At 53.5% G+C, this 14,584-nt stretch overlaps 6 protein-coding genes across 6 annotated transcripts; 5 read left to right on the top strand and 1 right to left on the bottom strand.

The window, feature by feature from the left end:
* Window positions 1–15: 15 nt before the first annotated feature.
* On the top strand, window positions 16–2,197 carry BO97DRAFT_473699 (putative MFS transporter; the record flags this gene model as incomplete). The annotated part of the gene is made up of 8 exons (XM_025700263.1): window positions 16–84; window positions 157–225; window positions 288–358; window positions 420–711; window positions 759–830; window positions 885–1,598; window positions 1,659–1,763; window positions 1,822–2,197. The coding sequence occupies 8 exons, from the start codon at window positions 16–18 to the stop codon at window positions 2,062–2,064; spliced, it is 1,635 nt and encodes a 544-aa protein (XP_025546550.1). The 3' UTR covers window positions 2,065–2,197.
* A 1,939-nt stretch (window positions 2,198–4,136) lies between these two features.
* Window positions 4,137–5,730, top strand: BO97DRAFT_400195 (arrestin (or S-antigen), N-terminal domain protein; the record flags this gene model as incomplete). The annotated part of the gene is made up of 2 exons (XM_025694283.1): window positions 4,137–4,341; window positions 4,394–5,730. 2 exons carry the CDS (start codon window positions 4,137–4,139, stop codon window positions 5,728–5,730), a joined length of 1,542 nt encoding a protein of 513 aa, XP_025546549.1.
* A 1,142-nt stretch (window positions 5,731–6,872) lies between these two features.
* Window positions 6,873–8,555, top strand: BO97DRAFT_463793 (glycoside hydrolase family 18 protein; the record flags this gene model as incomplete). Its single annotated transcript, XM_025699466.1, has 7 exons — window positions 6,873–6,956; window positions 7,032–7,070; window positions 7,142–7,513; window positions 7,586–7,645; window positions 7,701–7,770; window positions 7,835–8,370; window positions 8,430–8,555. 7 exons carry the CDS (start codon window positions 6,873–6,875, stop codon window positions 8,538–8,540), a joined length of 1,272 nt encoding a protein of 423 aa, XP_025546548.1. The 3' UTR covers window positions 8,541–8,555.
* Window positions 8,556–9,118: 563 nt separating this feature from the next.
* Window positions 9,119–10,961, bottom strand: BO97DRAFT_473697 (NAD(P)/FAD-dependent oxidoreductase; the record flags this gene model as incomplete). The annotated part of the gene is made up of 2 exons (XM_025700262.1): window positions 10,170–10,961; window positions 9,119–10,075 (listed from the first exon to the last, which is right to left on the bottom strand). Exons 1-2 carry the CDS (start codon window positions 10,803–10,805, stop codon window positions 9,119–9,121), a joined length of 1,593 nt encoding a protein of 530 aa, XP_025546547.1. The 5' UTR covers window positions 10,806–10,961.
* Window positions 10,962–11,205: 244 nt separating this feature from the next.
* Window positions 11,206–12,067, top strand: BO97DRAFT_400189 (DUF3237 domain-containing protein; the record flags this gene model as incomplete). Its single annotated transcript, XM_025694282.1, has 2 exons — window positions 11,206–11,648; window positions 11,717–12,067. The coding sequence occupies exons 1-2, from the start codon at window positions 11,388–11,390 to the stop codon at window positions 12,065–12,067; spliced, it is 612 nt and encodes a 203-aa protein (XP_025546546.1). The 5' UTR covers window positions 11,206–11,387.
* Window positions 12,068–12,341: 274 nt separating this feature from the next.
* gmdB (general amidase GmdB) lies at window positions 12,342–14,570 on the top strand (the record flags this gene model as incomplete). The annotated part of the gene is made up of 5 exons (XM_025694281.1): window positions 12,342–12,715; window positions 12,825–13,100; window positions 13,222–14,145; window positions 14,247–14,334; window positions 14,452–14,570. The coding sequence occupies exons 1-5, from the start codon at window positions 12,404–12,406 to the stop codon at window positions 14,568–14,570; spliced, it is 1,719 nt and encodes a 572-aa protein (XP_025546545.1). The 5' UTR covers window positions 12,342–12,403.
* Between the last annotated feature and the right edge of the window lie 14 nt (window positions 14,571–14,584).

Below are 14,584 nucleotides of genomic sequence, written 5' to 3'. Positions count from 1 at the left end.
TCTGGGCGGACATTGATGGCAGGCCCTAGCTCATCGCGTCAGGATCGAATGGAAGATGACCTACCACCAGGCACCTTTCTCTTCGTCAAGGGCAAGTCTTCACTTTACACATAAGTTAGAATCCCAAATTGCTGACTTTGAGATATAGCGGACGAGGATGAGACTCAGGCTCAGCAAGTGATCCTCCTCAGCCCGGTCCCCTCAAGCGATCCCAACGAGCCTTTGGTAGGGATTCCTTCCGAAGAAAGAGCGCATCCTTTGGTATCTGATTTGAATGAATGATGAAGAATTGGAGCACAGCGCGCAAAGCAGTCAATTTCACGCTAGCGCTAGCAGTGACATGTCTCATTTTCACAGCGTGAGCTTATCCATTGACGAAAGCCAGATGGTGTTTATGTGCTGACATTGTTTATCTACAGACTCTCGATTCAACTTATCTTCTGGCAACTGATGGTGGTGGATTTGAAAGTCACGTATACCCAGCTCAATCGAGCCATGTCTGTCAACTACGTTGGTCTATCCATGGGTTGTGTCATGTTCATCCCCCTAGCGAAGAAATTCGGGCGTCGACCAATTTACCTGATTTCCACCGCGTTCATGCTTGTGACTTCCTTTTGGTCTGCAGAGATCAAGACTCTCTCTGAGCTTTACATCACAAACCTCATCCAGGGCTTGGCTGGGGCGACGAACGAGGCTATTGTTCAAATTACTGTGAGTATGCTTTTTCTCCGATGAAGTGCTGGGCTCATATTCACCAGATTGCGGATCTCTTCTTCGTGCATCACCGTGGAACAATGAATGCTTTGTATATGACGATGATGATGATTGGTGTAAGTAAAGATTTACTAGTCCCGACTTGATGACTTTCAGCTGACACGCAGTAGAGCTTCTTGACCCCCATGGCGGCCGGGATGCAGGCGACACACCAAGGCTGGAGATCGTCCTATCGCACACTCGGGATTTGCAATGCCATCATATTTGTGCTGTTCATGTTCCTCTACGAGGAAACCAAGTATATGGTGGTGATAGATGGTGTGCACGAGTCACACGAACCCATCAACGAATCTCAGGTGAACCCCGATGCTAGCATCAAGGGAGATAGCAAGTCGACCATAGCGGAGGAATTGAGTCCCCAAGCCCAGGGTTCCAACGCTGGACGTTCTGAGATCGACAACAGCATTCCAATGAGAAGCTGGCGAGCGAGACTGGCACTCATGACCTACACACCGGAACCTATCTGGCCATACTACTATCGTCCTTTTGAGATACTCTTCACTTTCCCTGCCGTGTTATGCTGCGGCCTTCAATATGCGTGTGGTGTCATGTGGCTCACGATCATGTCGAGCGTTCTTTCCCTTGTTTTCCCTCTTCCGCCTTACCTCTTCACGCCCGAACAGATTGCTTTCATGAGTGTTGGTCCTTTTATCGGGAATCTAATCGGGTCGTTTTACGGAGGATACCTTGGAGACCGATCTCTTCGGTATTTTGCCCGACGTAACAAAGGCTATTTTGAGCCGGAGATGCGGCTCTATATTCTCCACATCCCAGTGATTGCATTATGTGGTGGGACCATCATGTTTGGGGTGACTCTAGATCGCGTGAGTGGTTAATATTTTCTAATCGAAACCGCCCTTCCCGCTGACATGTGGTTCCTTCAGGGTATGCATTGGATCTACCCCAGCATCGGTGGGGCATTATTCGGATTTGGCCTGGGCAGTATCAGCGACGCATGCTTGACCCTGGTCATCGACAGCCATGTGTTGGTAAGACTTCACTTCCAGCACAACGGATTGAGACAAGTGTGACTGATTGATGATCTAGCTCACGGGAGATGCCTTCACAGGCGTAGCCTTCATGCGCAATGTCTTCAGCATTGGGATACCGTTCGCGATCAGTCCGTGGATGGAGACCTGTGGACTCACCAACATGTTCATCGCTGTTGGATTTATTAGTCTCGGGGTAAATCTGATGCTAGTGGTGATGATAATCTACGGAAAGCGGTTCCGACGGGCCAAAGCCCATCGGTATCGGGAACTGGCCGCCCAACAGGGCCGGGGAACTTGACCGGGCCGACAGTACGCGAGTGATGCTGGTCGGGAAACACGCGAGGAGGCTGGTTGAGAGCGGAGAAAGTAGTGAAGAAAACCCAGCGCGCAAAGAAAAAGCAGAAAAAAACGTGCTTGAAACTCGGCTATGGGCGGATAGAAATGGAGCGACCGATGGGGTCTGAACATGTGGGAACTCCGGGCGGTTACCTTCGTCTGGGTCCGGATAACATAACGGCAAAGGATAATATAATGTCAGATATCGCCTGTGGTCCGATCAATCTATACAATGGTGCAATCACTGCACTGTGATGTTGTCAATTGGATTAATGTTTTTTTTTGTGTAGCCAGAATATGGGGGCAGACCCCGGATGACTCCAAGTGCAATTCCAATTTCTCTCTCTTCCTTCTCTTTCAGGAAAAGCCTGGCAAAAGTGCCTTAACCCGGCAGAGGCCACCAATGAGACCGCGTTGATGCTCCGTCATCGGCAACAGATCAAGCGAGTAACGCCCTTGTGGCTTGTGCATGTCATTGCAAGGGCGTGGATTTGCGAAGACCGTGGAGGTATCGATTCGTGGAGGTCAGATTGTCGAGGGAGTATCGGCTATCAATAGCGGGAGGACTCCTTTCGCAGAATCAGCCCCAGTTTGGGCTTAGATTCTGGGGCAACAGGACAGGTCTTTGAGCCAGGATGCCAGGTGGTGAGGATTTTCTGATGTTTCTCGTGATTGTGTTCAAGCTTCCGCGCAATCGAAGATCCATTCCAGACCGCTCGGACTCGTGATTAATAATGCCTATAGTCAAGCCATCTTTAGGTTTTCGTGTTAGCAACGCCAAAAAAGGAACAGTATTTTGAAAGACGAATGACACGAACCAGCCGAGGGTAGCGCCGATGGGAGAGAAAGAAGTGTAAACGAGATCATCACGATCCCGTGCTCAAGCCTCTCTCTCTCCCCATCGATCAGGCAGAAGAAAGCAGAGCATAAAGAGAAAAAGAACGAGTACGAAAGGGATGGATGTGTGTTCTGGAACTATGGGGGGCAAAGAGGTGCTGCGTCATCGCCGACTCGGACCTTTTCCCGCGGACATAGGCCAACAAACACCACCACTCCTCTACACGAGGGTGTGCTCGTCTTCTGCCGTAGGGCGTGACGCTTTTCCTCAAATGGTCTTTTTGCTCCTCACAAGCGATGTCAGCAAAGGGCGCGCGCGCGCGGACGCAACAACCGGGGAGTGGAGGGACCATTCCTCATGCAAAGCTAAAGCCAGAGCCGGACCACGGGCACGACTCGAAATGGATATGGGGTACGCTAGTCCAGAAAGAAAATATCGGATTTGCCAATGATGTGCCAGTGGGGGAGGGGAGGGAGGAATCACTTCGAATCCTGGACCACGTGCATTTGTCGCATCGCATTATGTTTCCTTGGATTCAACAGCCTGCGTGACTCATTTTGGTGAAGAAGTGATTGTCTATTTAATCGTAGACAAGGAACCCATGCTTGGTGTGTGGTGTTGTGTGGTTGATTGATCATTCCAAACCAATCTCATTTCCTCACTACTTCGTGAAAAGGACCTTGATAGTAGACAACTAGATAAGTCTACTATCAGAACGGAAAGCACCGGACATCAAAAGAAACATCAAGGCTAATTTGCTTAGAGTGGACTGCAAAGACTCCACTGTGCCTTTTTCCATTACTCAATCGCAACTCCGGCCTGTTTGTTCCCCGTCACCCCATATCCCTACATACTTGCCAATTTTCTCCCTTGATTTCCTTATATGGTCGCTCTGGGGCCAGGGATTTATTTGTTAGAGATCTCCTTTTACCGGTCATTGAACTATCAATCCGTCTCCTCCTTGTGTTACCATTGACTCCCGGGCATTAAAATCGCTGCATCTGCGTCTCCTAGCCGAACAATACGCTACTCAACCTTCTCCTATACTTCCGCGACCATCAGCAATAACACCCGGCCAAGCTGTCTCGGCAGACAGTGATCTCTCTACGATCATTTGCTCGTTATCGAGCAAGCTTTGCTTTCATAATCGGCGTTTTGAACATTGATCAATTGGATCAGCTTCCAATACCACAGACATGACGAGTTCTTCCAGTCTCTCGAAGAGTTCCAGTTCCCTCGGGCGCTTTGCGGTGCGCTCCCGCCCCAAAGTCAACATTGACCTGGATGGACAACAGGATGGTCTGGTCAATGTGTACACAACCGGGGACACTATCAAGGGGACGGTGACCATCAACGTGGACCATGACACTCGATTTGATGAGTTGGAAATTACCTTCGAAGGTATGGAAGATACCACAGCACGCCAACAATTCGTTTACTGAACGGTCCATAGGAACATCGCGAACCTCGGTGGAACGACAATCGATGCCTGGCAGGACCGGCGCTTATCAGACCTTCTTACGACTACGACAGCCCATTGACGAAGCCGCGTATCCCACGCCACGCATCCTTGAAGCTGGACGCAGCTATGACTTCCCCTTTGTATTCGTGGTACCCGATCGCCTACTGCCTCACGTTTGCAGCCACACCAAAACCAATGTCCATGTTGAACGTTCGCACACAATGCTTCCGCCCACTTTCGGTGACCCTATGCTGGCCCGTGATGGAAAGACGCTTCTGGATGACCTGACGCCAGATATGTGCCGGATCGCATATATCGTTCGTGCCACTCTGCAGAGAAAACCCGTCAGTCAGAATGGCTCGGTTAATACTCTTGCTTCTGTCGGAAAGAAAGTTCGGGTGATTCCTGTGGTGGATGAGGAACCTCCGCTCAACATCTCGGATGATGAGACCTTGTACTGCGTCCGCAAAGAGAAAGACGTCAAGCGGGGTTTCATGAGGGGGAAGCTAGGACGCATTGTGGTCGCTGCGCCGCAACCGAAGCCCATACAGCTGAACCCTACCAGCAATGATGACCCAAGCGTTGTGAGCACTGTGGCTACCGTACATCTGCGGTTTGATCCGGTCGGAAGCGAAGAACCTCCACGTCTGGGCACGGTCTGGAGTCGACTGCGAGCGACGACCTTTTATAGTGCGGATCCGTGGGGCGACTATCCTTCGACGACCTCCATCCGGACGTGGGCACAGGTAGGCCGAGGGATGTTCACAGAAGCTGTGCCACTCTCGACCATGTGTGTAGCCTCGGCGCAGTGGACCAAGCACACGAGCGCAGACGCCCCCCGCCGCGACTCCATGCAGTCGACTTCCTCGACGGAGTCTCTGCCGGGGCCGTCTGCTTCGTTCTCCGGAAACACCTTCTACACAGCTTCAGTGGTTGTACCAGTCACGCTGCCCAAGTCGAAGACCTTTGTGCCCACTTTCCACTCCTGCCTCATTGCCCGCATCTACAGCCTCGAGCTCAGTCTCTCTTACCACACCCCTAACGCGAACATCTTGACTCCGACGACATCCTTGAAGGTCCCTATCCAGCTGACATGTCAGTCGCAAGCGGATGCTCGGCCCAAGAACACCGCGATCGAGATCACGCAGGATGAGGTGAATGCCGAGTTCTTCAGCCCTCGCAGCGTCGCGCCCCGTTGGATCTCGGAGCCTGACGTTACACCTCCCGAATACACGGCCGTGCGCACTGCCAACCTACTTCCAGATCGTTCGAGGATACTTCCCCCCTCGACAATGGCCAATCCCGGGGGTATGAGAACGGCCTGCTAGTATGCAGGCTTGTTACTGCAACCCTGTTTGCTCGACGCACCTGAAACTTTGGCTTTGATGAAGGGCGTTATGACTGCTTTTGATTTTCTTGCAATATACCCAAAGGCTTGATGTGGTTTTGCTATTTATGGCTTGAAAAAAGTTGAATCTGGTTGACTCGATGGGATAATACTGGGTAGCTTTAATATACTATGATGACTAGATAGAACCTTATAATTAATGAATTGCTGTTAACTTGCTTCGGGCTTTGTGGTTAATTTCGTCGAGAGCATAGTCAGCACTTTCCTGATGTAGGGGGAATCAAGCCTGGAGCGGTAAGTGTCCCCTCTGCAGGAAAGGAGCACATGCTAACGGCAAACGGGGCCGGCATTGGGGCTACTTGCCTGTTCAGGCTTCCATCTGAGGCTATTCCCATCGATATCCCCGTCGGAGAGAAGGGTCGCACAAGCCCCTCCAACCATCAGCGGTGGCTATGATGGCTTGCAGCGCATGATACATTCACGCATCCACAGCAAACCTTCTTTGACCCGTGCCTGATTTTTGATTCACATTGTTGACCTTACAGCATGAGGCATAACAGGGCAGAGTTGGTCCAATCATTGAATCCATTAGACATCGAGCTCTCGTCCGTTCAGGTCACTCTGTCAGAGATAGAAGAGGACTCAAAACCATGTCAGCCAGGTGAGACGGTCTGGAGAGTCCTTTGACTGTGATCCTGTCCCGTCAGTCGTCAAAAAGACTGTGGTCTGGACCCATCATGGGGTCCCAAAGAGGTGAATAGTCTTTGTGACAGATCCCTCTCTGGGTGGGTAGGATGGTGAATGACCCAGAGATAACAAACGGTGAAGTGTAACAATGTGTGCATGTTGGATTTTACACTGCTGCCGACACAATTCACTATTACGGCAGAGGGACTCGACTCCGGGATGGGGATCAATTTCCCTAGATGTGACTATATAATGCGGTCAGATGTCTCGACCTCTCCGTCATTCTCCTCCCTCGTCAACCGTCTTCTCTCTTTGTCCGGCCTATTGGCCTCAGTTTGCGCGTCCTTCTCTTCTGCATCGAGTATCTTTTACCTCTTCTTTTTTTAGATAGTGTAGAACAGCGGAAGACTGCAATCGTCACTCCTTTTCATCGCGATGAGAGTCGACATTCCCTTTCTGCTTGCCTTGGCCTGGCTGGTCGTTTATGGCACTGCCATCCCTTCTCGAGCCCCAGCTCATGTGTCGCAGGGCCATCGAGGCCGCCATCTCCATCGCCACGGGATTGCCCTGCCCAAGCCCGTCAACTGTTCGCAGCCTCAGAGCTACAAGTCGGTTGCCTATTTCGTGAACTGGGTGAGACAGTCATCCTCCATCAAACCTCGTCACGGGCGTTCGCTGTGTCAAGATGACTGACATCTTTGAAGGCGATCTATGCTAGAAACCACAACCCCCAGGACATCCCAGCCGAGAATCTCAGCCACGTTCTTTACGCCTTCGCCAATATTCGCTCCGACGGAGAGGTCTATCTCACCGATTCCTGGTCTGATGTTCAGAAGCACTACCCCGGAGACTCGTGGAACGATGTCGGAAACAACGCCTACGGATGCATCAAGCAGCTCTATCTCTTAAAGAAGAAGAACCGCAGGATGAAGGCCATGCTTTCGATTGGAGGGTGGACATACTCGAGCAACTTCGCCACACCGGCCAGCTCTGATCAAGGGCGAAAGAGATTTGCGTCGACTGCAGTCAAGCTCATGGGGGATTTAGGTTTCGATGGGCTGGATATTGATTGGGAGGTAGGCTCCATCTCTCTTTTTGTGTCTCCGTATTATCTGCGAAAGCCCTATACTAATGAGATATGTGGGCAGTATCCTGCAAGTGATTCTCAGGCCAATGATATGGTTTCACTCCTGCATGAACTTCGCTTGGTATGTTGTTTCTCCCAGCTAGTACATGAGATCATGGCTAAAGGGCTATTCGCAGGAACTCGACAAGTATGGACGTGAGCACGCCAAAGGAAAACACTTTCTGCTGAGCGTCGCCTCCCCCGCTGGTTCGTCCTTCCCTCTAACCAATAGTTCTGCCAACCCGACCTGACCATTAATTCACATCTTCAGGTCCATCGAACTATAACGTCCTCCACCTCGCCAGCATGGACGTCCAGCTCGATTTCTGGAACCTGATGTCCTACGACTACGCCGGCAGCTGGGATACCGTTGCTGGACATGCTTCCAGTCTGTACCCTTCCGTCAACAATCCGGCCTCTACTCCCTTTAACACGGACCAAGCTATAACCGCGTACATCGCCGCCGGAGTCCCCTCCTACAAGATCAACCTCGGTATGCCAATTTACGGCCGTTCATTTGCCAACACCGATGGACCCGGCAAGCCCTTCAGTGGAGTCGGAGGCGGCAGCTATGAGAACGGCGTCTGGGACTACAAAGCGCTCCCACAGCCGGGGGCCAGTGTGACCGAGCTCAACGATATTGGGGCGGGTTTCTCCTATGATGCTGCACGAAAGACCATGATCAGCTACGACACGCCCAGCATCGTGAAGATGAAAACCGAGTACATCAAAAATAAGTGCCTGGGCGGCGGAATGTTCTGGGAAACTTCAGGAGATAAGAAAGGACAGGAGAGCTTGATATTTACTGTAAGTCTTGTCTCCTTCGTTGATGGGTGTTGGGCTTCAGTGCTAATGGTCTGAATTAGCTTGTCGACTCACTTGGCGGTACCAGTGTTCTAGATCAGACTGAGAATCAGCTGAATTACCCCGTCTCTCAATACGACAATATCAGGAAGGGCGGCTCCGGGACTTCCTGAGACTCGAACTCGGACTTATTTTGCTTCTAGTTGATGTTCGTTGCTTCCATTCATAGGATCTCGGCTTCGATATACCTTCCAGCACTGACAAGACCATTTACAAATTTTGAATGAGACCAATGTACTGCTCTTTGTGTAACAAGCTTGTTTTCATCTACCAGTGCCGAACGCATGAGTCTGGATTGCTATCTTTCCGACATCTTTCGGCTTACTATGTTTTGCTACTGAAATGTAAACAATGAAAATATGGCTAAGTGGTTAAGTGGTTAAGGCATTGATCTTAAGATCAATGACACAATTCATCTTGATTCCATTCATGCCCGCACTTCTCTTTGCACTGTAACTATACTGACCTGCCACTCAATGAAAGAGTGTAATGGAGATTAACCGATCCAAGTCAAATGAGGCACTCACTGTCAAGTACTACTAATTAGATGACATTAGTTTCCTTTCTATGTTCGATATCAACACGAGAAGAATGAAAAACAGCTTTCTCTACGTCACTGCCTCAGTCGTCCACTGACATATCTGTGTCCAGTGCATTACACTTATTGTTCCACAGAAACGGCCCAAAGCTCTTACAATTGAGACGGGCGATGATTAGGGACCCGACGAGGCAACACCGACCTCTTGATCCGCTCCTCAGTCACCAACATCTGCTCCGGAACCCAAGAGAGATCCGTCTGCTCCCCAGCCAGTCTGCCATCGTGCGCCAACACCATCAAGCCCACCGCTTTCCCACACAACCAAGCCTGCACCATGCCTTCGCCTGAGAACGCACACGATAGCCACTCGGCGCCATGAACATCCCCAATCACCTCATTTTCTCCACGGCTAGTAGCAGAGACCGGCAGCCTACCAATCCACGGATACCCATCCGCGCTGAAGCCCATATTCCCCGTCCAGGCGGCCTCAATCCCACCATCACCACCGTCTATAGCCTCATCGCCCCAGTTCTCCCAGTCGAAGACCCTGCGGAGCGCTCCACGCAAATGCCCCAGCGTATCAGCGGGTACCCTCTCATCCGACGCGACTCCCAGCGCCAAAACCCCTCGATCCTCATGCTGCGCAAACCCACCGCCCAACATCATCTTATTCGCTGTCTCAGATGCCGCTGCCCCAGCAGCGGGTAATTGGGTCAGGTAATCGAAGCCGCGCTCGTAGTTGAACAGCCACGAATGCCGGGTGCCCTGCGGCGGGAAGTCGCGTCCGGGCTTCTGCGCCGTCATGGTCCCCTGGATGGGGTAGATGCGGCCGCGCAGTCCGGGCACCAGGTGACCGACGTGCGCGTTCGTGCAGTGGACGACATGGCGCGCGCGGATTGTGCCCCGTGGGGTGGTTACCGCGTATCTCAGGCCTGCGTCCGTGGCTGCGTGCGCGTGAATCTCCGTGACGGGGGTCCTGGTCTCGATCAGGAGGTCGTTGGAATGTTGTTCGCATAGACGCGCGAGCATGCCTGTGACGAAGCGGTAGGGCCACATTGCGCCGGCTGGGCCGGCAATGATGCCTCGGGCGTGGGGGGCGAGGTGGAATTCCTTGAGTTTGGGGTTAGTGTCTCATTCCCGAATGGGGTCCAGTTTATCGTTTCCGTGGCGGAACTCGAGGCTTCAGAAGGAACGGGCGACTCACCTTCGGAATCGCATCCTTCTCGAAGATCTTCCATTCCGCCGTCTCGGCGGGCATGCACTCTTTAAGGCGCCGGATAGAACGGACCGTCTCTGCCCATTTGGCTTCGTCGAAATGGACGCTGAGGAACTCTACCCGCCGCGCTTGGGCTATCTCGCTTACCCCATACTCTTCCGCGACGCGCAGAAGCTCGGTGAGATGTGCGAGCCGGAATCGCATCGTCTTGATCGCCGCTTCCACGCCGTACGTCGCCTCGAAGTAGCTGAACTCCTCCGCTGTCTCCAGGATGTGGCCTCCGTTTCGCCCGGTTGCGCCGTGGCAGGCCTCGCGGCTGTCGAGCATGACGACTGCTGGTCGTGTCACAGCGGAAGAGCTCTTCCTGGTGGACGCATTCGCTAGTAGAGTTCTGGCGATGGAGGTCCCGGTGATCCCTGAGCCGATAATCACGACCTCTGCTTCTGGGGCGAGAGAGGCGGATTGCGCTGTTGCCAGCTCGAGGAATGGGGGCTCTTGCAGCCAGAATGAGGGCATGCCTCGGGGTGCTGGGAGGCCTGGGTCGGCGAAGGCGCGGTCTAGGGCTTCTTGACGGATTTTGAGGGGGACGTTGGGGTCGAAGAATGCTTCTTGCACGAAGGCCATGGTTGGGATCGCTCTTGCTACTAAGAATTTTGCGACTGGTTGATGTTCTGGAAGTTGTGGATATGGTGGTTTCACGATGCGATCAAGCTAAATACTGTAGCTGAACGACGTGCAATGTGAGTATCCATAAGTTCCACGTGTAGCTGACCATTGCAGATATCGGCGAGTCTGGCTAATGGCGGCACCACGATTGTCTGATCTATCAGTCTTGGTCTCGGGTTCCTCGCGTACCGAGATTGTTGATTGCGATGATAGCAGGCCTTGGGTTAAGGTTCTGGTGAAGGGTCGACCTGCCGGATCGGGCGAGGTGATAAGCGATTCCCCGCAGGTACCATTTTCATTGCGGGGTAAATTGCATTTGCTCACGCGAGATGGCAGTCGCGTCCAGCTTCTGCTTTGAGTCTCGCAATTGAGGCCTGGCAATTTTGCAATACAGATAAATCATGGCTTTGCCGCGGTTGTTCAATTGGGGCGAGAATTGGATGGAGAGTTGAATGTCAGTCAGTCAGCTCAAAGGACGACAGCCATACCAGACCACAACTTCTCATTCTCATCACCACCGATCCCCTCGCAAGCAACAACATGAGTCTCACTGCCACCGACTCTCCCGGCAATGCCTTCTACCCAAACACTCCCCCCATGCGTCGACCGGGCATGACGTACCTCTACCGCCTGGAATGCGACATCGATAAAGAAGAGCTCAATCTCGGGGCTCCGCATGGAGCGGGAGTGTTCCGCAGCATCGCGAACGTCGTCGGCGGCACCTTCAAGGGCCCCGAGCTGTCAGGCACCGTCTTGCCGCTGGGAGGAGCCGACTGGTCGACCATGATTGAAGGCACGCATGTGAGTTCTCGCTGTCTCTCCCCGGTTGATGGGCGGGCATTCAACCTAACCAACAATTCAATTCGCAGTCCATCACGCTCGATGCGCGCTACACGGCCAAGACCGACGACGGCCACTATCTCTACATCCAAGCCCATGGGCTCTACCGTCCTGGATCTGGAACCGCGTACGCGCGCCAGGTGGCGGAGGATCCTCTGTCTCGGCCGCCTCCCACTGTATCCCAGGATGATGTGGAGTTCTTCTCGCATCTGCGCATCGAGGCGGGACCGGGCAAGTATAACTGGTTGAATGGGCTGGTCTGCGTTGGGGTGATGACCTGTGTGGAGGATCGGATTGTCATTGATGCGTACTATCTGACGAATTTTGAGGGGGTGAAGCCGGACGATGTGATGATGAAGCCTGTGGGGATAGGTAGATAGTGATCTGTTGGGTTTTAGACCAGAGATGTGGTTTGGAATAGGCGGAACCTCGTTGACTCTTCCTATGCAGGGTCTGCAGTATAACATGCATACATACATAGCCACAGCTTAAAATGTCGTTGGTTGATATTCCATGCTTCAAAGCCACTACATCCACTAGTAATCAACCGAGGTATCCCAAACGGGCAAGTGGACGCACCAGGTCCGACCACGATAAGCCCCCCCCCCAAAGGCAGATCAAGTCGGGCCATCGAACAACTATATAACCACTCAACTAACCCCCTCGTAACCCGATCACTTCCGTATGCCACCAGCCACAATTGATACCTTCACAACATGACCATGACAATCCTCGAAACCCCTCCTCAAGACTGGCGCGCCATCGTCGCCCACAAGCGCAAGCAGCTCGACGCCCAAATCCCCCCGGCCTGGCGTCTGAGCGAGCACTTCCAGGCCTCCCTCCCAGCCAACGGCCACCTCCTAGCCTTCAACGCCGTTTCCAAAAGCAACATCCTTACGCCCGAGGAACTCGACCTTACCGAGAACTACACAGCGGGACAATTGCTCCAGCGCCTCGCCTGGGGCGATATCAGCTCCGAGGCCGTGACGACGGCATTCTGCAAGCGGGCTGCTGTTGCGCAGCAGTTGGTCTGTCTTACTCCCACTCCCCATGCCCCAATCCACTAGCCACAAAGTGCTTCATCTATACCCGGTCAAGCTTTGCATTCCACTGATGCAGGGTCCCACCACATTATAGACATCCTGTCTGACCGAGCACTTCTTCGATCGCGCTTTGGAACGAGCCCGGTATCTGGACGATTATCTCCGACGGGAAGGGAGGGTCGTTGGCCCGCTGCATGGGCTACCGGTGAGTCTCAAGGACAGTTTCCGCGTGAAGGGCGTGGATACCAGTGTCGGCTATGTTTCGTTTCTGAGCCATGGGCCGGCCAAGACGAATGCCGCGTTGGTGCAGATGTTGCTTGATTTGGGGGCTGTGTTGTATGTGAAGACGAATGTGCCGCAGACAATGATGGTGAGTTGTATCCTGTGACTTGCTTCTGTGAATTTGAGGGGATGAATGTTCTTCAGAGGCCAAGGTGGGGGCTTGTTTGTGGTATGGCAGTCTGATTGATGATGGTGCTCTCCCTCTCTAGACTGGCGACTCGGACAACAACATCTACGGCCGCACGCTCAACCCGCACAACACGCACCTGACAGCCGGCGGCTCGACAGGCGGCGAAGGCGCGCTCGTCGCCCTGCGTGGCTCCATCCTGGGCGTGGGCACCGACATCGCCGGCTCGATCCGCATCCCCGCCCTCTGCTGCGGCGTCTACGGCTTCAAGCCCACGACCACCCGCATCCCCTTCGGCGGCCAGTCCAGCGGCGCCATGGAAGGCCTGCCGGGCATCGTGCCGTCAGCCGGCCCGCTCGCACACTCGCTCGACGACCTCGAGCTCTTCACGGCCACCGTCCTCGACGCCTCGCCCTGGCGCTACGACAGCGCCGCCACCACAGCCCCGTGGTCCACCACCAAACAGCACCAGCACCAGCAACAGCTCCTCACAATCGGCGTCTTAGGAGAGTGCAAGGATTTCCCACTGCACCCGCCCGTCCAACGAGCCCTGGACAACGCAGTCGCCGCATTGAGGAAAAAGGGCCATCGCATCATACACCTAACCCCAACGAGCACCACCACGACAAAAACACCCTCCTCCTCCACAACCCTAGCCCTAGCCACCGACCTCGCGCACGCCAACCGCCTCGCCTTCCAATACTTCACCTACGGCCCCGGGACAGACCACATAAGTGCCAGCGGCGAACCGCCGGTCCCCTCCGTTGCGCAAGCCGCCTCCCCAATGTTCACAGGACCCTTCCCGATCCCAATGGACGCGCAAACCGACCCGTTCACCCTGATCGACGCCCTCCACAGCGCCCGCCAGGAATACAGCGACGCATGGCGCGACACATTCATCGAGAACCACCTGGATATTGTCCTCGCTCCGGGGGCCCAGAATACCGCCGTGGAGTGGGATACCTTTGGGTGGCCGCCTTATACCCTTGTGTGGAATTTGGTGGATGTATGTCCTTCTCCTTCCCTTCCCTAATTCCTTGTGTCTTGAGCGTGTGTGTTGGATTGGGTATTGAAGAGGGTACTAATGGTGGATGGGTGGATGGATAGTATCCCGCCTGCATTATTCCCTACGGCGTTGCGTCGAAAGATCTTGATCCTGAGCCTATGGTGGTCGAGGATGGCGTGCAGCCGAGTTGTAGGTTTCCCCACTCCTTTTGACTCTGTTCTTTGTCGGGGTTGTATGTTAGGTGTGGTGTTATGTGGGGGGAGAGGAATGAAATGTTGCTTCTGGCTGCTAATATCATGGTCCTAGATCATCCTGAGGCGGTGGACGGCGCCCCCTGCGCTATCCAGGTGATTGCGCCGCGCTTCCAAGATGAACTTTGTTTGGCGGCTGCGGGGATCGTTGATCGGGATATTCGGTCGTACTAGGACCTAGATATGTG

The sequence above is a fragment of the Aspergillus homomorphus genome (genome assembly GCF_003184865.1).
Source record: "Aspergillus homomorphus CBS 101889 unplaced genomic scaffold BO97scaffold_67, whole genome shotgun sequence".
Taxonomy (NCBI): domain Eukaryota; kingdom Fungi; phylum Ascomycota; class Eurotiomycetes; order Eurotiales; family Aspergillaceae; genus Aspergillus; species Aspergillus homomorphus.
This window is presented reverse-complemented; position numbering and strand designations above follow the sequence as displayed.